The sequence below is a fragment of the Alligator mississippiensis genome, chromosome 1 (genome assembly GCF_030867095.1).
Source record: "Alligator mississippiensis isolate rAllMis1 chromosome 1, rAllMis1, whole genome shotgun sequence".
Taxonomy (NCBI): Eukaryota; Metazoa; Chordata; order Crocodylia; family Alligatoridae; genus Alligator; species Alligator mississippiensis.
In genome coordinates, this window is record NC_081824.1 from 189,475,085 (window position 1) to 189,500,258 (window position 25,174).

Here is a 25,174-nt window from a genome sequence, read left to right on the forward strand (position 1 = left end):
AGCTCAAGTTTCCCCAGCCCTTGTGTGTGTCCCCCCCCCCCCCTCCTCAAAATATAGGCCTCCCAATTCTTTTTTCTTGTGGCTCAGTGAGCTTCAGCCCCCTTCCTCACTACCCCTTCTGCCCTCACAACCCTAGCCTGCCCCTACTAGGATTCACCAGCCCTGCAGGATATTTTGTTTTTCTTGTCTTCCCAGCCCTCATGTGAAACGATGGCAGGTCAGGAACCTTCGGGGGGGGGGGGGTGCAGATGCCCCCACAGAGCTTCCTGCAGCTCCCACTATAGGGGTGGATCCCAGCCAAGCCCGCAAGGGGATGCATGCCCCTGCAGCCTCCACCCCAGAAGCAAAGTCCAACCAACCTCCGGGGGGGGGGGGGGGGGAAGCCTGCAACCTCTGCTGCAGGGGCAGGTGGGACTCTGGTAGGGAGCCAACAGGGCCAGGGGGTCACCCCTGGCCAGGCCCTCCCCCAGAGGGGTTTCCAAGCCCCCTCTCCCATCATTGGGGACCAAGGGCAAGGTTAGTGGGAAGAGCAAGGGCCCTGCCCCAAAGCCTAGACCACAAGCACCTGAGGGGACCAGGTGCACTACACCAGCCAACACACCCACTCAGCCCCTCCCTGGCCCTAGCTCCGGCCCCACCAACATGACCCCCCCAGGGTGGGGGGGAAACCACAGCTATGGACAGGCAGCTGCAGGGAGACCTGAAGCCAGGGGGCCTGGACCCTCCACTGCCAGCCCTTCCAGCTCGGGCAGTGGGGCCCCCTTTCTGGCACTCACCCGCAGGCATGGGGTGAAGTGCCAACTGCCCAGGCAGGAGAACCTGCACTTTGAGACCTGGGTGCAGGCCCTGGCTCAGGTAGTACCCCCCCCCCCCCCCCCGGCCAAGATTGTGGCGGCCTCCCACTTCCATGGCAAGGGGGCTGCCACACAAAAGGCAGTGGAAAGGGGACTCGTAGTGGAGAGCGAGTACGTCCCCCTCGAGCCTCTGGAAGAGCTGAGGACCAGGGTTGTCCTCAGCTCCATCCCTCCCTGTATCCCCAGAAGGGCCCTACTCCCTCATCTCCAAACCCTGGGGAGAGTTATCTCCCTGGTGGTGCCTCTCTCACTGGGATGCCGAGACCCTGGCCTCTGCCACGTGCGCTCTTTCTGTCGCCAGGTCATGATCCAGGTGGCAGTGGAAGCACGGCTGAAGGCTGCCTGGAAATTCCTTATCAGGGGGCCCTGGTGAATATTTCTATATGCTGGGGGACCTACGGTGCTTCCGGTGCTGTGCCCCGGGACACTCGCATCATGAGTGCCCCATAGGCCAGGCGGGGAAGGCATCTGTAGGTCCCACTGGAAAAAGGGGCGCCCCTACCACCAGTGCCCCATCCCTCTCAGGCCACCCTGGCACCCCAGCCACAACTATGAGCCTACCCGTAAGCTCAAGTGACCCCCACCCCACAACCAAGTCTAGTGGAGTCCCAGGGAGGGCACCAGCACCAGAGGGAGAGAGGGAGCAGGGCCCCTCTGCCCCTAGTCATACCCCCATTGTGGCTGCCCCACCCCCACAACCCTCACCTTCTCTGTTTGCCTGAGGACCACCCCATGGCTGAGTGGGTGCAGGTCCCCTCCGGGCATAAAGGCAAGAAGAAAGCCCGGGCACAGCTGAAGCCCTCTGACATGGAGAACTCCTCTCCCCCTTGCAAGACCACTACACAAGGGAAAGGAGTGGCCCAGCCCCCAGGGGCCTCCCCAGCTGTGCCTGACACCCCACCCCTGGGAAAGATCAAATGGGTGATCCCCATGGAGCAGGTTCCAGGGCTGCTAGATAGTCCTAAACAGGAGCCTATGGGGGAAGCCCTTCATTCTGCTGACCAAGGCCTACCCCCTGAAACCATGGGCACCAAGGCTGAGGCCTGCCCAAAGGAAGGCCTGGCAGCAAAGCCTCCTCCCTCTGATCTAGGGGATACAGAGGCCCTGGGGCACACACCAGTGAATTCTGAGGAAGTCCCCTTTCCCAGAACCCCAAGGCAGATGCCAGAACCATCCTGGTGCCTGGTGGGTCTCTTCGCTCCCACACCCAGGAAAACCTCACCTGTAGCCTGCCCCATAGTCCTGCACCAGAGGGAGTCATGGTAGGATCCCCTAATTAGTGGGTTGATCTTGTTGGGGACCCTGCACAGACCCCCCAGGGCTCCAGCTCTACACCACCATTTTGTGAAGCAGCCCCACCCTTGCCCCAAGGGGCTGTGGAGCTCTCCCAATCCCAACCAGAGTCCAGGGTCTTAGTGGACTGGAGGGTTCAGATGGTGATGGAAGAGCCCTCTGAGCTCCAGGACCAGGAGGATGACACCTGAGAACCAGCAGGCTCCATGGAGCCTGCAGACCTCTGTCCCAGCAGTCCCCAGGGATGAGCTACTTGCGTTTCTTGACCATGACTACACCCGCCAGTCCGCCAGCAAGGTACAGCTAGCCCTGGACCGCTGGGGAGATGTTGACAGTGTCCTCACCCCTGTGAGGGTGCTGGCAGGGGAAGGCAAGGGGCCCAAAAGCTGCAATGCCCAGATCTATAGGCAGGCCCAGTTTCAGAGGCCCTCTGTGCATATGGGAGGGTGCTACATGAATTGATGGGCCCCACACAAGGCATTGAGATGTGAAGCTCCTACTGAACCATCTACTCCACACCCCCAGCCATGAGGTCGTTTAAACTTGCAACCCTCGATGTCCACAGCTGCAGGAAGTCTCCGGAGGTGCCGGGTACTCTCCAGATTGGCAGCTGGAGTGGGAAGGCAGGATCTTTTTTAGTCACCTCTCAGCCACCTCATCCAGGATGGCCACCATTCTTCATAGGCCTGCAGCTGGAGGTTCTCCAGGACACTGAGGTGGTGCCAGAGCGCCTGCTGCACCTCCAGGTCTAGGCACAGGGGCTGATCCTGAACCTACTGAACGTGTGCGCCCCTGTGAAGGACCGGGAGTTGGCAGATTTCTTCTGCCAGGCAGCCACATACATCAGCACCCTCAACCCTCAAGTGCCTGGGTCCTTGGCAGGGACTTTAATGTCACCCTAGATGCATGAGGCTGGTTGGGCAGGGAGCGAAACCAGGCCACCATGGGCATCCTCAGGGAGATCCTGATGTCCACCAGATAGTAGTCCATCTGGCATGCCTGTCACCCTACTGACTTCTCTGCCTTGGTGGGGGAGGAGCAGGCATGCCACTCCTGGTTGGACTGGGTTTATATCTCTCTGCTGCACTTTACCCAGGCCCACTCCTCTGGCATCCAGCTGACCCCTTTCAGTGATCACCACCTTGTCTAGGCCCAGGCCACGCTAGGACTTGGGTGTCTGGAGTTGGCCTACTGGCATTTCAATGCCAGTCTGCTGGAAGATGTGGGCTTCAGGAAGGCTTTCTGGGAGTTCTGGCTGGCCTGAAGGGAGCACCAGGGAGCTTTCCCCTGGGCTTGGAGATGGTGGGATGTGGGGGAAGGTGTGCATCCAACTTTTTTGCTGCCGCTACACTTGGAGGCACACCCAGGAGAGGAAGGCAGTCCAGGAGCAGCTCAAGTGGGAAGTGCTAAAGCTGGAGAGATGCCTGGCCACTGACCCAAACAACCCATCCCTCTGCAGAGAGTGTTGGGAGAGGTAGGAAGACCTACATGCTCTGGATAACCACCGCACCCATGGTACGTTTGTCCACTCGTGTCCAGCTCCTTCAGGAGATGGATTGCAGCTCCCGCTTCTTCTATGCCCTGGAGAAGAGGCAAGGGGCCAAGAAGTACATCACCTGCTTTCTGGCGGGTGATGACACCCCTTTCATGGATCCAGGCGAGATGCACCAGTGTGCACAGGCCTTCCACGAAGAGCTCTTTTCCCTGGATCTGACTGACACTAAAGCCTGTCAAACCCTGTGGGAGGGACTCCTGCAGGTCAACACAGGTGACCAGGACCTGCTGAAGGCCCCTCTCACTCTGGCTGAGTTTTTGGCTGCCCTCTGCCTGGCCACAAGGTGCCAAGCATCAATGGGCTGACTGCAGTTCTACCGCGCCTTTTGGGATGTCCTTGGCCTGGACTTTGCTGTGGTCTGGCCCAAACCCAAGGGAAGTGGGGAACTCCTCCTGTCATGCTGGAGGGCCATGGTGGCCCTCCTATGAAATAAGGGAGATCCCCACAACCTGAGGAACTAGCATCCCATGTGCCTCCTCTGCACAGACTACAAGGTGGTAGCAAAGGCCATCTCACTGCACCAGTGGTCTGTGCTGATGGACATGATCGATTCTGACCAGACGTACATGGTGCCCAGACGTTCCATCTTTGACAACCTGTACCTGGTTCAGGACGTCCTGGAACTGGCTCGCCAGGAGGGCCCATCTTTCACCTTCCTATTCCTGGACCAGGAGAAAGCGTTTGACAGAGTGGATCACGGGTACCTCGCAGGCATGCTGCAGGCCCCGCTTCGTGCGGGCTCTCCAGGTGCTGTACACCTCTGCAGAGTGTTTGGTCAAGCTCAACTGGACCCTGACAGAGCCCATCCCATTCAGGAGAGGGGTGCGTCAAGGCTGCCCGCTGTCAGGCCAGCTGTACACCTTGGCCCTGGAGCCCTTCCTCGTTCTCCTGTGGAAGCGAGTGGTGGGGTTGATGCTCCGGGAGCTGGCAGTGCAGCTGGTCCTGTCAGCGTATGCTGACAATGTACTCCTCATGGTCCGGAACTCAGGAAAGCTGGTGCAGGCGGCGGCCTGCCAGACATTGTACTCAGTGGCCTCCTCTGCCTGGGTCAACTGGGTCAAGAGTTTTGGCCTGGCGGTGGGTGGCAGGTGGGCTTCCTCCCACCCATGCTCCACCGGATCTGCTGGGGCACAGGCTCGCTGCTCTACTTGGGGGTCTACCTGTCCCCCACAGACCCCTCGCCACCAGAGAACTGGCACCAGCTGGAGGCAAGGGTGGTAGAGCAGCTCCGGGCATGGGCAGGGCTCCTGCAATGTCTCTCCCTGCATGGGAGAGTGCTGGTGCTAAACCAGCTGGTCCTGTCCATACTCTGGCACTGCTTACACACCCTGCCTGTGCCCCCTGAGGTCCTGGTGGGACTCCAGAGATGGGTGCTGGAGTTTTTCTGGCTGGGATTGCACTGGGTCACTGCAGAGGTCCTTAGCCTCCCCTTGCAGGAAGGTGGTCAGGGCCTGGTTTGCCTGCACAGCCAGGTCTTGGCATTCTGCCTTCAGGCCCTGCAGCAACTGCTATATAGCATCAGCAGCCACACAGCATGGGCGCGCTTTCATCTGCCACTTCCAGGGGCTGCAATATGACTGGCAGCTCCTCAGCTTCCAGGGCTTCTCCCTATAGGACCTGCGAAGGCTGCCAGATTTCTATGAGGACCTCCTCCAGGCCTGGAGGCTAGTCTCCATCTCCAGGTCCCCCGCAACAGTTGCCCAGGGTGCCAACCTGCTCTAGAACCCCCAGATGGAGGTGCCGACAGCAGAGGTGCCCCAGTTGCAAGAGGTTGATCCTGGCTGGTGTCACCCATATTGGAGACCTCCTGGACTATGATAGGCAGGAGGGGGTGGACCTCTCTGCGCTGGCCCAGCGCATGGGTCTACTCACGAGATGTGCAACCTACCATCTGGCCCAGGAGATGAAATCTGCCCTACCTCCCGATGCTGTTGCCTTTGTCTACCAGGTCCAGCATGGCTGCGGTCCCTGCCCACCTGTGTCCTCCAGCCCACCGGAATTTGTTGTGGGGCCGGCGCCTCGCCCAGCTTCATGGTGCTTCCCGCTCTACCACCTGAGCCAGCTGGAAGACACCAAACCGGTCCACTCTTCCATCATCCATCGCTGTTTCCCCTACACGCTCGTGTGCCGCATTATCCATCATGCTGCCCTTGCATCCTGCCCAGACACCAAGTGGTGAGACCTGCTTGGCGAGGGCATGGCTGGGGCACCCCAGTGGCTGAGTCTGTACTCCACCCTCATCCCACAAGCCATTGGGGACCTCAGCTGGCAGCTCCTCCATGGAGCCATCACCACAGGCATGTACGTGGCAAGCTTCACAGACCCTTCTGTGGGCAAAGGGAGACCCTGGTGCACATGACCTTTGAGTGCACCATGCTGCAGCCCCTCCACCTCCAGAGCCTCTTGAAGTTCTGGTTGAATTTCACCCCCCCCAACCTTTTTGTTTCTGGTCACCCCATCTGTGGCCCCACCATGTCCCAGGACCTCCTGGTCAACCTCCTCCTGGCCCTGGCCAAGCAGGCCCTGTACTTGACCAGGAAGGAAGCTCTGGTGCCTGGAGACTGCATGGCCACTTTCCTCTCATTTGTCCATGCATGTCTCCGGACAGAGCACCAGCAAGCAGTGTCCACCCAGCTCCTTGGATGCCTTTGAGGACCAGTGGGTGTGACCCGGGGGCTCTGCTCAGTGTCCCCCTCAGGTGCACTTATTTTCACGTTTTGACCCTGTCCCAGGGATGCAGGATTGGGCAAGGGGGAAGCCTTGTCTGGGGTCTGCCTCTGGACGAAAGTAAAAGAAAAAAACCTTACCTGTTGCAGGGGTCCGGAGAAGAGAGAAGGCGTGCCAGGAAAAACTACCCAAATGGTTTACCAGCCACAGCCATCTCCAGCTGGAGCCGGGTGACCTCACGAGGAGGCATTACCCGGTGAAAATAAAAATCAACCCCAAGAGTGCGGGAAGAGGGATGCCAAGTGCCAGAGGAGCGGTGGGGAACTGCCGGGCAGAGCATGTCCAGCTGCTGCAGTTGGTAGCAGTAGCAGGAGCTGCAGGAGATCCCCGCGCCTGGGAAGACCGGTGGGGATCAAAGGGGTCAGCAATGAGGCCGGCAACAGCAACGGCAAGAGCCAGCGAGTGAGCTCCCGCTGGAGGCAGTGGGTGCCGCAACCTCAGGGCGAAGGCGGATCCTGGAGGGGATGAGAGAAACCCTGGCTGGGGTGAAGGCACAGGTCCCGACGCAGGGGACGCGCTAGTCTGGGACATTAGGAGCGAGGGGAGCACAGGACTCTTCCCGTGGTTGCTCCTCTTCTCTTTATCTTGTTTCTCTTGCAGTCTTGTCCTCAGTTCCTTTTTTCTTTCACTTTGGGTTGTTCCCAGGGCATGGGGTTTTCTGGTGGCGAGTGTACTGTTTGTGTTTTTCTTTCTCGGTCTGATCTATTTTAGTTCCCTGCCTAGAGCAGGTTAGCTTGGCACACCATACCAGGTTGGAGGAATTAGAGACCCCGTGAGAATGCGGCGATGACTGACAGCATCCGTCGTAGAATGTGCAGGGCGTCAAAAGGGACAACCCCAAAGGCAGAGTGTCACCAGACCCTCTGGGTCTGGTCGGAACCCGAGGCACCCATCCGCGAGACAGGACACATAGGAACCAAAGAAGACATCAACAGGGGTTAGCCGCAAAAGATCCTAAGGCTCATCTCGAAGGTTGGCGCATGGCTGGGGTGTAGGGGAGGTTGGAGCCCCGTGGACATCTGCCAGGACATGTGACAACTCTGGAGGCGACCTTAAAGGGGACCGCCTTCTCTGAAGGACCATCTGAAGTCATGGCAGGCGAGTTTGGGGGATACCTCGCAGGTAAATCGAGGAATCCTCCGGGGTCTACACGAGGCTCCTTGGTGAGCAAGACCAGCTGCCTGGGCAAAGGCAGAGTGGGAGCGAATCATCAAGCAGAGATGGGCATAGACCCACATGACACTCTTATCCTGTTGTTTTGCCTTTTTTCCCCCCAAGAATTCTGTTGCATCTTTCACCCATTGATGCCACACAGTAAGGGCTATTAGTTAGCTAGGTGGGCCTTAGAGCCCACGATACTTGAAGGATACAAATAGACAGGAGCTTCTGAGGCCCAGCCACTTGGTACCTGGGGACGCTACCCCTTGTGCCAGCTGGACTGCTGCAGCAGCATCCCAAATCCATTTTTAAAATACCCCAAAATCCATGTTTTTCCACAGTTAAAACAAAAAACCACTCTACATACACACTCCTAGAGAGAGAGCAATCAGTTGGGCAATGCTTTACTGGTATATTTACAACGTTAAAGCAATGTGGAAGCCTACCAGTCTCTAGCATCATGATAAAATAACTTGTAAATACCTATGTGTTGATGTGTGCTTTTGGTTTTCTTTGCACATGATGGGTGTGTGATGGGGGGGATGTGGTGTTTGCAGGAATGGGATGGGGGGAAGGCGGGTGGGTGTGTGTGGAGGGATGTGGGTTGGTGTGTGGGCAGGCGTGGGGCAATTGCTGGGGGGACTGTGGATGTGGGGGACCTTGTAGGGGGGCTGCTCAGGAGGGGTGGGTCCCCTGGCTCCCAGTGTGCAGCCCCCCCCAGCCCCCAACAGGGTCCCAGCTTCCCCTTGGAAGGCCCCAGCCTCCCTGCCCAGGGCCCATAAGTTACCTTTTAGCAGCAGCAGCGGGAGCGGGGCACTCCGAGCCATGGTGGCAGGACCCAACACAGCATGCGAGGACCACACGCCATGCACCGGGTTCTGCCGGCCCTGGGGCAGCTCCTGCCACCTGGCCAGGCCGGCTGAGCAGCCCCAGGACCGGCAGGACCCATCTGGGCACAACACACGGCCCCCGTGTACCATGCCAGGTCCTGCTGCCATGGGCCTGGCCTGGCCCGGCCCAGCCCAGCCGCAGAGGGGCCCCAGGGCTGACAGGACCTGGCTGGGCATGGTGCGTGGTCCCCACCTCTGCCCCACTATGCGTGTGGGGGGGGGCAGGCGGTGGCGCAGGCATGCGTGCGGCAGGACCTGGGCCAGCCCTGCATGGCTCGCTAGGCCATCTTTGCACTGAAGCACGTCACACGGCTCCGGGAGGCAAGGGTCCTGTGCACGCCTCCCGGAGCCCTGCAACCCACTCTAGTGCAAAGCCAGACTAGCAAGTCGCATGGGGCTGGACCAGGTCCATACCCCCCACAGCACCATGAATAACCACCCTGCCACTCCCCAACATCCCCCCCCTCCACACACACACTTACCTGGGACAGCGCTGGGGGCCAGAGGCAGCAGCAGAACAAAAGAGACGCTCTGGCTAACACCAGAGCGTCTCTTTTGGAGGACTGACTCCCTGGCATTGTCTGGGACTGTGCCTTGCTCCACTCTTCTGTGGAGTGGTTTTTTTAGACCCCTGGATATCCAGGGGTCTAATTTTCTCCCTGCGCTGCAAGTTTGCAGTGCAGGGAACCCTTTTTTCATTCCTGCACATACCTCTTGCTCTGCCTCAAAGGGGTTTGAGATGGGGCAAGAGGCACATGCGTGCTCATCTGGACGTGCCCTACAATTTTAAAGCAATTTTTAAGCCTTCCAGCCTGTGTCCAGCCCCATCCCCCTCCACTTTCAGGGCCAGGCCTGCTCCCCTTTTCCCCTCCCCCACCACACCACTTCAGGGCTGGAGCTGCTGAGACAGCCAAATCAGAGTGCAAATAAAGCATTACGGACAGGCAGACTAAGGTTTTTATATACACATGCATTTACCCCTTCCCCCTTCGCTCACTAGGACATGGGTCCAGCTGCAGCTACCCCCCTCCCCTGCCCAATATGCTGGTGCCCTGCCCATGCCACTGCCCCTCGCACCCAACCCACAACCCCCCCCCCCCCACCTCTGCTGGTGCCCCTCACTCCCCAACCACAGCGTCCTGGCCCCCAGCCCTGCCAGAGGCGGGGCCCCAGCTGCCAAGCTGTAGGAGGCAGTGGCTGCTGCAGCAGAGCAGAGTATGGAGTCTGGCTCCCCCTTCCCCATTGGTGGAGCAGAGCCCATGGGGGGGGGGGGGGGTGTGGATGCACATGCACAAAGCACGTCCCCCCCTGCTGATCGCCCTTCTCCAGCTCTTCCCAGTCCCTTACAGGCTAGAACTCTGCCAGCCTGAAAGGGAAAACCCACCATTTCCCAAATTTTTCTCCATAAAAAGGAGAAAATCTGGGTTTTACCAAGGCAAACAGAAAACCTGGATCCCTGCTGATGATATATTAGCCTTTCAGAAATATACCACTACTAGTACTTTTCAGATTTTAGCCCACTATTTAGTGTTTACTTAAAGCAAATATGAAACTCTTCCAGCAGACATAAGTTTCCCCATGAACTAAACAGTTGCTAATAGTGGTAGATAATACTGCATCCTAGTACCTCAAGCCCTTTTCTTACAGAAGCTGCAAGACATTTGTAGTTTACCTCCAAATTTGTACAGCGTGCTATGTTGTGAACTAAATGTATCTGCGCATTATGTGTTGTCTATTTTTTTAGAGATCTCTTTAGTTACTCTATTCTAGGCCAGGGATCACCCCAAGCAGCCACTAGAGGGGGTCAAAACACGCAAACAAAATCAAAATAATTTAGAAATCAAAAAAGCTGTGAAATTACGTGACTTACTGCATACTTGCCTGTCTCTGAGCACTCTCATACACAGCATTGAAAGAATCACCTTGATTTATCAGACAAATATTGTTAACCAATAATAGATTTTTCCATGCTAACGTGTCACTAAATTGGTGACAAAAATCTTTAAAAAATAGGTACTTATTTTTAAAAGTGATATATAGTCATAGCTTGTTTATTAGCTTAATTCATATCACTTTGAAGATGATGACAAAGACAATCCCCCTGATATACCCAAAGTACTCTGGTGACATCTTTACTGTAGGGACTCAAGGGAAGGAAACTCTAGAGAAGTGTCACCAGAACTTTAAGAACTTTCAGCCATTCATCAAAGCAACTCTGGAATAATCCATCCAGCAAATTTATTTCCTAGACACCACAGTGGAAGTTTCCAATGGCCACATCGCCACTATATTGTAACAGAAAATAACTGACCAATACAGCCACTTTCATGCCACCAGCTTTTATCCTAAACACACTACTTGATACATCATCTACAGCCAAGCTCTAAATTACACCAGTATCTACTCTGATGCCACCAACCAAAATGAGCACCTTAAGGATTTGGAGCAGGAATCCCTACAATAACAATATAATCCCAAAACTGTAGCCACTCAAACCAACAATGCCAAACTCAGACCTCACTCTTAGCTACAATAATATCAACCAAGATGAGTACAACAGACCTCCTCTGGTTGTCACCCCTGGTCCCCAGCTTCAATACATCATTAATTACCTCCAACCCTGCCTGGAAAAGAACAACCAAAAGTAGGCATGGGTGACAAACTTGCCCCGGCTTACAGACAACCCCCATACCTCAAAGGGCGTCTCTCAAGTAACTAGTTGGTTACCCAAGTCATTTTCAACAAGGCACCAACCCTTCCAATAAACCCAGATGCAAGCTGTAGCCTTTCATCAATACAGGCCACTTCACGATTAGACTAAATAACAGATTATAACATCCAATGCTCATTCACAGCATGTCTACCAATGCCATATAGGTCATCACCTATCTACAGTGCTGTCTATATTGGATAGATAGGGCAATCCACTTGTAAGAATGAATAAACACTAATCTGAACACCAGTAGCTCCAGAAAGACACACAAGCCCATGTCAGAACACTTTAACATCCCTAGACAGTCCATCATTTACCTCAAAGTAACTGTTCCTAGACAACAAAACTTTAAAAACAAGCTTGAATGGGAAACTGTGGAGCAAGAAATCACCTGCAGGCTGACTGTGTTAAGCATAGCCTAAACAGGGATGCTAGAGTCTTATCTTCTCAACTTTTGGAACCCCTTTGTCCCTATGGGTCTATTGCTTGGTTGCCCCTCCCAGAAGTGCTCCCCCTCCCTCCCTCACCTTTTTTATTCAAATTAGTCTCTCTATTTTATATGCTGCTCAGCACGAGTCCTTTCACATTGGGCTCTAGGACAATTATGCTCTCTCTCTCTGCGCGAGTCTATAAGATGCAAATCCACCCTGCCTTAAGATGACTTCACAAACTTTATGCAGCCAAAGATGACTAAACACATCCGTAGTATTGTTCTTTGTATAAGGTATGTCCATAGTAAACATTAAAAGCCACTTTAATAAGGAATAGCTTTCATCCTTTGATGCAGGTCAGAAAACAATGCATCTAAATCTTATGCTTTGTTGGAGACATCCAACAACCACACATGAATTCATTACCTTAAAATGGGACAATAAAATTTCTAGACAAGGCAGTCAATTAATTAAGGATGACCTGACAACCAAGATTAGTTACCTGTTAAAATGATGCCGACAAAGATCCAAGCACAGAGGAAGAGGTTTCCTGCAAGAGGGCTATAGGCTGATGTGAGCTTTCCTTGAACCAGTGTAAAAAGGATCCCAAATATCTGTAAGATAATTTCAAAATATTAGTCTCATTTAAAGACATGTATTCTTTTCATTTATGAAAATTCAGATTAGTATACTGGTCATATAGTTACAGGTAGGAATAGTATACAACAAATAGTACAACTAGTAGTAGCCAAATCTACACTGTTTCAAACATTGCAGCAGACCAGCTTCAATATTGTACAACAGGGCTATCCAACTTCTAGGAAGCCAGGAGCCAAGTGTCCCACAGGCTACGCCACAGGCCCACTCCAGGACATGCAAACACTCATACTGAACCATGCAGGTGCGCCCCACCCCACTGCATCGTGTACCCGTGCAGTCCTAGGCTTACCCTCAGCTTTCAACACTGAGCTGCTCTGCCCTGCTCTCTGGTATGTGGGGACAGGACATGAAAGCCAGAGAAGAGAGCAGCTCTGCATGCAGCTCAGAGGCCAACAGCTGTGAAGCTCAGTCATTATAATCATAAAATAACCTGTGCTGAAGCATTAAGTAGTCCTGATGAAGTTCCTTCTGATTCTGGGTATGTAATTTCCACAGCAAACTCAAAGCCAAGAGGGAGATAGCCAGTCATGAAGAAACTGCCAAAATAGCAAACAGGTATCAAAGATGTGGCTGAGACAAAAATCTGGACAGAACTACTAGGTTCAAGTCTTCTGTATTTGCTTTCAAGACTGTAAAACTCAGTGCTCAATTCTGCCCTTCTCTTTTCTTAAAACTTCATTTTAAGATCTGCCTCCTCTTTCCTGACCCTTCCCACCAATTGACACCAGCCCTAAACACATTTATCCAGGCTTTTAAGCCACCTCCCTGTTATTCTCAACCTTTTTAACCTCAAGGCACCTCTCGGAAAATGCCAGCTCTTCATTTTCACTCATGTTTTGACTATGGACATGCAATAGAGCAAAGAAATCAGAACTTAGTTCTGTTGCAAATAACTCAGAAAAGTCAGAATGGTTTTAACAGTGGATTTCCATTTTAAATCTCTGGGTTTAAATCTTGTGAATCACAGCACCCTGGTTGACAATCACTGCTCTACAGAGGACAGCACCCCATTTTTTTTCTCTGGTCCAAAAAAGCCACTTCACTTCCCTTACTTAAGCAAGACATAAGTAGTCAAAACTTGGTCTCATAATTTATTTAAGCAAACAGTTCACTTATCAAAGAGCTTGGAGAAAATAGCTATCAACAGAGAATGCCTTAGGAGTATGGAATTCTACCTGGGGAATGCTGTTGTGTTGGGGAAACTCAAGCAACAAAATGACTGGACTGGGGAATGGAAGTTTAGCATACTTCAGTTTTTAAACTGAAAGTTAGAAGACTAACAGCAGAAGTTCACTGTAAATATTTTGCTTGTATATTGCATCCTTTTTTTCCACCCTTCTTAGCTTTTCCAAACTATATACTTTGGGACAAGGACTTCACCTTCCTCTGCATTTGGGATATGCTGAGAATATTTTAAGTGCTACCAAAAGATAAATCATAGACAAAGCAGTGAGTTTAGATTCAATCCCCTTCACTTTGGTTTACACAGGGCCTGTCCCACGGCCCAAAGGCAAAAGAATGACATGTCTTTCAGCAGGTTTGAATCAGGCCCATAAGGCAGGCTCAAGTATGATCTCTTGTTATAGCAGTAGACAAGAAAATGCGAGTGCATGAGTATAAACATGTGAGTAAATCCACAGGCATCAGCTGAGCTGCTCTAGATTTCTGCTGTTTTAACAGAAACAAGAACTTGCTTCACCATTTCTATAACAGAAGACAGGCTACACATAATATATTTACGGGGGTTGTCCTTCAGTGAGAGAGACAACAGCAGATTAGATAAATCTCAAATATTGCCTAAATTAGGATTACAATAGGCCTTCCCTTTTGTTCCTTACCCAAGCACTCCTCCGGTCACAAACACTACCACGAGATAGCCAAGGTTGAGGGTGAAAGTAAATACGATCATTCCAATAAAAGAAAGAATGTAAACCATCAAAGTTGTCTGTCTGCAAATAAAATTCACAGGTTATTAAACAAAGAAAGTGGATACTGCCAGACATCACATACATCTATAGGACTCTTGTCTTTACTACAACTGAAACACCATGATTTTTTCAATCTGCTTGAGGCAGTTTTGACTCGGATATACCATGCAATTCAGGGAGAACCAGACCCTTCCTTACCCACTCTTCCCCCCCACCCCTCATAGAACAGGAGTGCTCCCCATGGGTCCAAAAATGTGGCAGCTGGAGAGCACTGGCAGGATTAATTGCCACTCCCCTGCTGCCAAATTGTCTGGACCAGTGTGGAGCCCAGAAGGCCAGAAAGCATGGTCCCATATGCTAGATCAGGCAGTATGGGGCAGGATCTAGGAGGTGCCCTGCAGATACCCCTTGCAGACTGGCCCTGTGCCATTCAACCAGCCCATAGGGACAAAAGGTTAAGCACCACTATTATATAGTATCTTGTGCCTTGGGGCCGAGTGCCTTGCTCAGATAACAAATCAATTAGGAGAGCTAATAGCTCAAGGCCTTTCTAGTTCCCTTCTTTGTTGTACCTCCTGAACCACACTGCTGAAGTGCATAACAAGCCATAGCTCCAGCACCCAAGCTGAACACTGGTACTAAGAATAGTTAAAATTCAGTTAAGAAAAAGAAAAGCAGGCCCAGTTAGAATGCATTACTCATCTTAAGGACGATTTTGATTTCACTATTAATTTAAAAAACTGTATTGATGGTTACAGTCTGAAAAACTGAGACATGAAACACACTGGTTAGAAAATAATCCATATGCAGGCAAGCAACCACTGCACAGCTTAATATCAACTAAGGCTATTAAAAGTAATATCCACATTTTATAAGAAAGAGTCACTGAAAGAACTCTACCCTAGGATCAAAAGTTCTTGGTTGGGAAGGGATTAAAAAACAAAACAAAAACAAACAAACAAAGCTCAAACCTCAAAAACTATACAGTTCACATTTGCCTTGTGCAATTTTGCAGTGTGCCACAGCATGATACACAACAGAATTGTGTCCTGTAACAGTATTCTGTCCTGTGCATACTACCCAAATTATACAAGGTTTGGGCTTGTTAAAACAGGAGATGATACAAAAAATGATCTTTCAATTAAACTCTTTATTTTACAAAATGACAATAGAGCATGGGACCTGAGCCTATATGCTCTCCCAGAGAATGAATCTCACAAGTCAGAGTTGGAATAAAAGATCCTGGAAGTACCACCTTCCTTCCCATTCAGAGATGTCTTTCCTATTTTGCTAAAATTGCACTACACATGTTCCAGGCACAGGAAGTGACAAACACTCCTTAAAAGTCACCATCATTCCCTTACTCCCTGCTAGTGCAGAACTCAACCCAGCTCTACCACACTTCTGGTGGGCAGAACCCAATAAGAGAGTTTCAGACTGTAACCAGAGTCTTCATCACAGCATTTCCTCGAAGCTGATGACAGATCAGGAATATACTTTATTTGATCATCAATTAGTTTCTTCCCTTCAGTCATACACATTTACATTTTCATTTTGTTTTAAAGTGACAAAATAGAACGTTTTCCCAAACAGCCTTGCATCTGCTTTACCCTTGCCCAACCCACTCATCACCACTTACTTGTATGTTTTTGTGTAATCCAGCCACAAACCACAGATTATGGAACCCACCATTCCCGCTACTACCAGGGTCAAGCCAATCCTCCCAGCATTCAGTTCTTCTCCCTTGCAACAGATATTTAGATACTGTTTTAATACATTTACTTCTATTCAGGGACTGTGGCTCAGTCTTCTTTAACTATCATAAGTACAACATCAACAATCTTTCAATCAATAGCTGTATGGCATAAGACATTTTCAAAATACAAAGGAAGTGCTGAATCCCTACTCACTGAAGCATTTCAGACATATGGAACACCAATTCTACATGCTATCCATACAGTTAAAGAAAGGCAAAGGAGCCAAGGGGAAAAGGTAAAAACCAAAAAAAAAAAATACAAAACACCACTTACTGGATAATGAGTTATTATCATTTGGTTTAATAATGTGGAAATGGAATAAAACGCTCCCGTCATGATACCTAAAACAACAAGACAAGGTGATGCACACACTATACTGTGTCATAAAAATAACTGTCAGAAATAAGTCAAATAATATATTTTTTTAATGAGTGGTTCTCAATCTCAACCTAAACTCAAGGTACCCCGTAGTAGAGTCAAGGCACCCTTTGGGAAAAAGAAGCATCTCTTAGTTTTAATTTGATCTGACTACGGAAAAACGAGAGCAGTTCTTCTGTTGCAAATAGCTCCAAGAGACCACAACAGGTCAGAATGCTTTTAACTACAGCTTCCTACTTAAAGTTTCAGAGTTTGCACACCTACTAGTACTAATACAGTGTGGCACTCCTGAAAGGATCTCAAGGAACCCCAGGGTGCTGCAGAAGCCTAGCAGAGAATCACCGTTTAACATGAATAGCAATATTAAGTATATAGACCAGGGGTAGGCAATGTTTTTTGGCCAGAATGCCAAAAAACACCATAATGCCTACCTACCTCGGAAGGTGCTGGAGTGTCGGCATGTCAGAAAAAAAAAGTGAGGGCAAGGGGTACATGGCAGGATGCCCTGCTTGTGCCCCTGGCCCCCCACCCAAAGCCCCTGGCGCCCAGCCCTGCTGCCCCTGGCCCCCCACCCAAAGCCCCTGGCGCCCAGCCCGGGCTCTGTGGCTACCAGCAGCTACCCCGGCACTGGGTAGCTGCTAGAGCCCAGGCTGCTTCGTGCAGGGCTTGCAGCGTCCCAGCTGCCTGCTGGGAGCAGCTCAGAACCCGGGCTGGCAGCAGCTCCCCAGAACCAGGGCGGCTGCAAACAGCCTGGGCTCTGGGCAGCTGCAGCAAGCAGCGGGCTAGCTACAAACTGCTGCACTGGGCTCATCACCTCTGTGCCCGGAGCGGGGGAGAGACCAGGGCTGTGCTACCTCAGGCCCCGCCCCCACCACCCGCTCAGAGGCACGCCTGCACACACCGGTGCAGAGCTGGTGCCGGAACCTGATGCAACTGTTTGGAGCCTCCCGGCTGCAGCTGGCCCCAGCTCTGGGGAGCTGCTGCCAGCCGGGATTCTGAGCTGCTCCCAGCACGCAGTTGGGACACTGCAAGCCCTGAATAGAGCAACCTGGGCTCCGTCACTGGCAGCAGCTTCCTGGAGCCATGGCTGACCGCAGCGTGACAAGCAAAATGGCCTCGCATGTCACGTTCAGCACGTGTGCCAGGGTTTGCCAACCCCTAATATAGACATTCAAGCTACCAGTCTGATGTCTAGTTACTGCACACATTTTCGATTTCTGTTTCTATACATATCACACCTCTATAACCTGTCCTCAGGCTTTCAGAGATCTGCTTTCAAGCCACTACTTAGCTAGATGAGAACTAGGTTGACAGGTTTGGAGATCCAAGTTCACTAAGCCAAAGATGGACACAGGCAAGTGAAAGCCCTCGTATGTGAAGGTTTTTCCTAACAGTAAGGGCTTTGTTGAACATTATCCTTATGACATTAAATCTATGGACTATGTGGTCTCAAGTTGGAACATGCTGTGTGTACTCCCAAATTAAGGGTCAATACAATTTCTGACCTGCACAGCACTGACCTGCTGCTAGAGTGCTGTAAGCAGGGGTGGGGCTAGGAGCCAGGACAACCCGGCTCTATCCCTGTTGAGTGGGGGAGGTGGAGAAGACAGTATAGGCAAAGGGCGGGAAGGGGATGCAGTCACAGGAGCATGCAGCTAGGAAGCAGAGAAATGTGGGGGCACATGTGCTTCCCTGCACAGGATCCCCACATTCCTGTCCTCAGATGGGGTGCAAAGTCAGACAATACCACTTACCATAGCTTATCAGCAAAAGCACAAAAGGAACATTTCTGAACAGGTTAATTATCGACTGCTTATAGGAGTAGCCCTCAGGAGGCTGGTCCCGAAGAACTGCTTGAGCCTGACTTGGAGGATATTTAGGCCTTTCCTCAAACACTGTTGGAGAAAAGAAAAAGTATTTCAACTTCCCCACCTTTACAGGTCATGAGATTTTATTTGAAGACATAAAATATTGTGGTCTAATGGGCTTTATGAAATGGAGAGTCTTACTCAAGCTTTATAAGTTGTCACAATAGTCAGAGAAATCTTTCTTTTCAGTTTTTAGGTGACTTGAAAGCTCATGTACGGCAGGGTAAATACAAGCCCTTGTGCTGGACCAGGTAGTCCAATCTGCAGTTGGAGTCCGCAGATATAAGCAAAAAGGGGCATTAGCACCTCCCTAAACAGATCTCAAGCCACCCATAGTTCAATAACATGAAAGAGCTCAAGTCTTGTAATTCGAGCGTTAAGACAGATTCGCACAGAGGTTCTTTTTGCATATTGGGCAATTTCTAAAAAGATTTAAATTTCCCTTACTTTGCATACCCATCAAAAGAGAGAGTTAGATTACTGCAGCTCATTTGCCTTTTTCTGATTGACCCCACAGATAAGCAAAGAACACATTTAACTTGTGAAAACTTAATCTGTGTTATTGTCCTTACATTAGAGGACTGGCAGAAAGAGAAAAAAGTGTTTAAACTGTTGATGGCTCTTCCTCCTCCTCGCCCCCTATTTTGTTCTTGTACTGGAGAGGAAGTCTGCTCTCTTCCTTCAAAGCCTCTTTGCACCCTAGTTAGATGAGAGATATCCCTTTTGGTTAACATTGCTAACAACTGACACATTCAGAAAAAAATAAAAACTACTCAATATTTTCAGGATAAATCAACTGCTTTATAAAGGAAGCAGAAGTTAGATGATCTACTCTGCATCATAAATATTTACGTGTTCTGTTTTCAGAAGCCAGAAGAGAGTCATCTGGCTCCTTTTTTCAGCTATAGGAGCAGAATAACTTTTCTACCTCAAATCTGCACCATATAGGACAAGGGCAGAAGATTTAAAAGAGAGACACCTCCCTTTGAGGAAGACTGGTACAAGACCGTATATGGACAAACGTACACATGTAGCAGCTTCAAAAAAGGAGCAAAGGAAGGGGAGGTTAGTGAAGCTGGGGACTGTCAAACAGGTATTATGCTGTAAATGTGACCTGTGTATAAGCCTGCAGCAATATGAAGCCTGTGGCAAAATCATCCCAACTTCAAGCAGCACCGAAGTTGGGGAAGTTTTGCTACACTTGTAGGGCTACTAGCTCCTGAACATCTATCTAACAGTTACAACCTAACAGCTGCTGCAGTACTCCAAAGCAGCAGCTCCCCCTCCCCTTTTGAAGCTAAGTATATGATTATCCATACCCTCCATATACTATTTACACCCCAATTTACAGGGCATGACTTTTGTATATAATGCCTCATGCAGATCCACTACAGAAGGGCAAATGTCACCCTCAAATGTTTAAAAATTCTACATTATGCAGACAGAAAGGTATACAACAAGAGAATATTGTGGTACTTAAACTTCCATGCTTTGGTGCAGGTTTCTCTCAAACTTACCTCTGCGTGTTGCGGAGGTAAGGGAAAGGGGGAATTGTGGAAGAGTATAAACACTTTTGTTTAGAAGTTGTATTAGAAGTTGGATTTTTGTAAATGTACCATTAGCTACGCTCTGGGATTTGTTTAGGGATCCTTCGGATAAAAGAACAGGGGCTTCCCAAAAAAAGTGGCCCGCTGGCCAAATGCAGCCTGTAAGCCCCTTTTATGCAGCTTGCCACCCAGGACTGCCCCTCTGAAATGGCCAAACTCCTGGAAACCCTGACATTAACATATTATTGAGTTTTGTATAAAGATCGCCATACCATGCTAACTCAATAGTCCGCAAATGTAAAAACATTGTTATAATTGTTCACATGACAGTCAGCTGGGTTTAATGATTTACCAATGCTTTCCCCTTCCCATTTAGGGATAGGGTGAGGGCATAGAAGCAAAATAGAAAGTGTATAATTGCTCTGCAAACAAAGCCTGAACACAAGAAATGCTCTTATAGATGTCTTTCACAGAAGTAGCATTCCCTTAACATAGGGAGGCAGACAGGGTCCAAAAAGAAAAGCATCCAATTCAATAAGGCAAAGCACTCAAATGTTGTTGTAGTTGCAATGGTCCAGGAACTGTAAAAGCACAACAGGGGGTTTTCTGTAATTTACTGGACCAGCCTAGGGATGCACCAATACAGATTTTTGGGGCCAATACCGATAGTTGATTTTTAAGGAGGTATATTGGCCAATACTGATCCAACTTCAGATATCAACCCAGCAGCTTGGAGAGTTGCGTGCAGCTGGTAAGTCTGGTGTGATGGAAGGGGAGGGGTGAGGGAAGGAATGTGGGGGAGTGCAGATCAAGGCCTCCATGGTGAGAGAGGAGTGGAGCTGGGGCAGGGGCTGGGGCCCACTGCTCTCGCCGCTCATCTGGGAGGGCATTTTGGGGGGGGGGGGGGGGGGGGGGGGAGGCGGCACTTGTGCCCCCAGATCTGTGTGGGGCAGGCTGAGAAGAGCCCCTAGTTTTATGGACTACAAAAGGATATGCAGCTTCACGGAACAAGCTAGAACAGAGCAGCAAGTGTCCCATGATCCAAGGTGACTTTAGTTTGCAATATATAACAGAGCTGTCTGCCTGGACTAGCCAATCTGAAGACGCTTAGAGTTCTCCTGACACATCCAGAAGTTGTAGCACCTGACAAAGTGAAACGATCAGAATAACAACAGGTCTTGTCCCCTCTAATAATGAATGGGCATAAGAGACCCAAATAAATTAGGTGAATTCTGCTGCAGTCCAACAGGAACATTTTGCTTTTCTACCATGAGCTTTACATTTCTACACCTGGAACTAGCCACGAAAAAAACAGAGAAAGAAAAAGAAACTGAAGTAGTTCACTGGGGCCAGGTGGCTCCCAATAACTTCAGCTCAAAGCGTTCAGTGCTTTGAGGTGCCATAGTTCAATATTAGTGTAGACAGTTGTAATGAGAAGTGTACTTTTTGACAGCGTAGCGTTTCATTCAGTAAACTGGTACCATCTAGACCAACAAAAGCACTCTTTCACTGATAAACCTATTACACGAAACCTTTTGTTTTAGACTAAATACAAGGACGTTTAGGTCATATGACAACCCACAAACCTTAAGAATACAAGAGTCCACAGTATAATCTAAATGCTTGCAAATACTATTGTTTGTAACCAAACAAAACATGGAGGTGAATTTGACTTGCCTAGATACTTGCACAGAGCTTAACATTAGAAGCACTTCCCAAACACCCGCCCCTGCATGACTTACTCTGAACAAGTGGTGAACTGGCTCAACAACAACAAAAAAACCTTACACTATATTTTTGATCCAAAACCAAAATGCAAAAGAAAGACAATTAAGAACTGCAATTTGTTCTGACAACAGCTCTAAATTTCACTAACTGCAGCTGTTAAAATATTCTGTTCACATAGTTATTATGCTTAAATTATTAGAAAAAATAAGTCACTTACCTACTCCTGTTATTAAGAACAAAATTGTGGATACAATTGCTGTTCCATAGAACATGATGCCGATATTATGCTGCATTAAATCAATATCATCAACCGTATTTGGAACCAAGACTGGTGGTAACAGAAAACCTATTGCAGTACCAAGCTGTAAAAAGAAAAGCACAAGTACCATTTTCCTCTGAACATCAGCTATCAAAATGATAAAGAGCCCTATAACGTTAAATAGCACAGAATGGTATGTACAGAAATTACAAAGAGAATGAATTTCTGAATGCATTAGTGAAGTAATAGTTAGTCTGTCATTTTTACTGATGTTTAACAACTAATATTTTCCCACTCTACTTTCCTCCTCTTCATTTCTGAATTCAACTCCAGTGCTGCCATTTGTAACAAGAGACACGGAAAAGTAGTCACAGAGTTCTCTTTTCATGAAGAGACAATTCCACATGAGAACATTATCATTTAATGCTCACACTAACTTGGCCAGCTGTTCTGCAACTGACTGTATAGGACATGTGAAAAAGGACTTGAGTTTCTTATAAGCTAGACTTTCTTCCCTTTGCAATCATAAATCGGCATTTGACATCACAATCCGTCTAAGGAAACAAAGTTCAACATTAAGGTTTTTACCACAGGACTGATCAAGACAAAAGAGCAAGCAAAATGGGAACGCCTTCTAAGAAATACCTTTTTTATTTATGGTTGAGCATGGAAAAGAGAGTTACAAAAATGTAAGAGTGCTGGATTGGTATCTTGGGCCAGTTTCAATTCACCATTTGCTTTTGTATTCAAGAAACTGGAAAAATGAGACTTAAAATCTATATAAAGCAGCTGTATATAGATCTGTAAAACTAAAGCATTTGAAAATTTTCCTCTGACAGAAGAAAAGCATAAGCTTCTTTTAAAATGCTCTCCATTGTATTTCTGTTACTTCATCCAAACATAGTATATTTAAATTAGGAAAGTGTGAAAGTATCCTTTAAGCTAAAAAGACCATAAATTATTTGAGGCATTTCCTATTACAAGGGCATCTAAAAGCTTTATCAAACAATTGTTAAGGGCTAAAACAAATAAATCAAGCACTCAGGAATTATAAAAATGCCGGGATTCAAGTTGCCTGTCAACTTTCTGCCCTCCCCCCTCCAACCATGCATATGCATTATGCCACACTAATTATTTTTTTACCCTGCACAGGACTCTTGCTTCATTCAGTGCACAGAATGGACAGAGCACAGTGCAGAAATAATTTCCTTTCATCTTTTTCACTCAATATGGGGCGTAAAGCACACCCCCCATCCACACACACACACTGCACTAAGCGCAGCATTAAGAATTTCTTCAAGCAACATCCATTCTAGTATACATTCACAAACAACACCCCTCTGAACATTGAAACTGTAATCTCCACTTCACAGAACAAGATGAGGCACAGAGATAAATGCGGAAGATGTAAACTGATTTTGGACACCAAAATTAAGGGCTCTGGGCCTGTTCGGGGGGGGGGGGGGGGGTTTGGTGGGGAGGGAAGGGTACTTAGCACTTTATAGCATTTGAAGTATGGGAAAAAACTCCCAGTTGCAAAATCTGAACACTTCTGCAAAGCAAACTAGTGTTTTTCAGGCACTGCAATATTTGGCCAACATAGGGTTAGTGGCATGTAAGAAAGAAAAAAACAAAAATCACAGCCCTAATTATTAGACCTATGTTTGCAACCCCACAGATTTAAGTTATATTAGTACAAAAATCCTTTTGCCAGCATAGTTTATATTATTCAGGGAAATGGTTCAACTAGAGAGGAGTTAGCAGTGTTGGTCTAAAGTCAGGCAGAAGACAAGGTAGAGTTGCACCCTACAGACAAACTCAGCTAAGTTAGTCCAGCAGGCAACAACCTTTTTAGACTGCAGCCCTAAGTCACCCCATTCCGGTCAGAGGCAGCTGGACAGAGAGGTACTAGAACCCAGCTGCCATTGTTACTCTTCATGGGAGAGCACCCACAGCTGAAGCTAGAGGGTGCACCAATACATCAGTCCAATATCGGATCAGCTCTGATATAAAGAAAATTGGCTGCATCGGAAATCAGCCCGATGCAACTGATAATTTGGCCTATAAATGTGCATGTGTGTGTGCAGCATGCAGGCAGTGAGGAGCATGGAAAGCTGCGTACAGCTGCTAAATCTGTTGTGGTGGAAGGGGAGGAAGAGAGGCGTGGTGGGGCAGATCAACGTCCCCCCATGGTGGGGGAGGGAGAGAATGGGGCAGGGGCAAATGCTGAACAGTAGGGGTGGGGCAGAGGATGGAGCCATGGCTCGTATAGAGGGCACAAGAGGGGGGCTCCCACCACTGTACGCACTACAAGGAGGGCACAGGGCGGGGGTGTGGGGCACATGCCCCTGGATCTGCATGGGGCAGGGCAGGCAGGCTGCAGCTGTGGGGTGGATCCAGGGCTGCACAGGGCTCGGGGTGGACAGCAGCAGTGCTGGAAAGGGGGGCTATGGCAAAATTTGGGGTGGCTGCATCCCCCCGTACCCTTCTCCCAGCGCTGCCACCACCCATTCTGAGCCCAGCCCCGGCCCCAGCCCACCGCTGCAGCCCACACTCCCACCCTGCACATCTGGGGGCACCCCCTCTTCCCTCCTGGCGTGGAAGCAGCAGTGGGAGCAGCCCCCACCCACCCCAACCCCTGGATGAGCCACAGCCATATCCCATTCCCAGTGTCTGCGTCTACCCCTGCCCCACTGGCTCCTTCCCTCACCATGGGGGACGTTGATCTCCCCTCCCCTTCCACCACAACCGAGTTGATAAGCCTCCTTAAAAATAAATAAATAAATTTAAAAAAAAAAATCGGCTATTGGTATCAGCCCCTAAAACCTCTACCGGTACACCCCTAGCTGAAGGCCCCCACCACTGAAAGCCAGTGAGCCCACAGGTCAGATTCAATGGCTCCACAGTATGGCCTGTGGGCCATAGATTACCAACCCTAAATCAGTCTTTACAGTGCAAGATTAACCTGCCTTCTGCTTAACTATAAAAAAAACTATAAGAAGAAATCCTTGTCTGAACTCAGAACCTCCCTAGAAGAGCTATGTCAGCAAACTGTTTGGAGTATATGGGTGCCAAACATTGCAGTTAGTGTGGAAACACCTACAGACCATTCACAAGATAAACCCAGAGATGCCAATAGGAATTCAGTGTTGAAATATTTTGACCCGTTGCAGTCTTTCAAAGTGCTTTCAGCAACAGAAGAATTTTTTCTGGTATTTTTCCATAGGAAAAAAGACTGGAATTTTCCAGAGTGCCTTGAGTCTAAAGTTTTGAGAATCACTCTTCTAGCAATATAGTCTATTGGTCTTTTAACAGGTCCACCAGACCAGAATCAAAAGTAAAATGCCTCTACTGGACATAAGGCAGAGCAGCATGGCACCTTAGAGTAACTTGTTCAAAAAGGCATAAGTTTTCAGAGGCTACTTCAT

At 49.3% G+C, this 25,174-nt stretch overlaps 1 protein-coding gene across 1 annotated transcript in view; it reads right to left on the reverse strand.

Moving 5' to 3' along the window:
* FLVCR1 (FLVCR choline and heme transporter 1) overlaps positions 1–25,174 on the reverse strand; it is a 39,864-nt gene that overhangs the window by 11,947 nt on the left and 2,743 nt on the right. The window contains exons 2-8 of the mRNA XM_006268124.4: positions 21,705–21,849; positions 18,099–18,239; positions 16,240–16,307; positions 15,849–15,952; positions 14,120–14,230; positions 12,712–12,817; positions 12,124–12,235 (exon numbers count right to left, since the gene is read on the reverse strand). Of these exons, the coding sequence (XP_006268186.3) occupies positions 12,124–12,235; positions 12,712–12,817; positions 14,120–14,230; positions 15,849–15,952; positions 16,240–16,307; positions 18,099–18,239; positions 21,705–21,849 (787 nt within the window). The remainder of the gene's footprint in view (positions 1–12,123; positions 12,236–12,711; positions 12,818–14,119; positions 14,231–15,848; positions 15,953–16,239; positions 16,308–18,098; positions 18,240–21,704; positions 21,850–25,174) is intronic.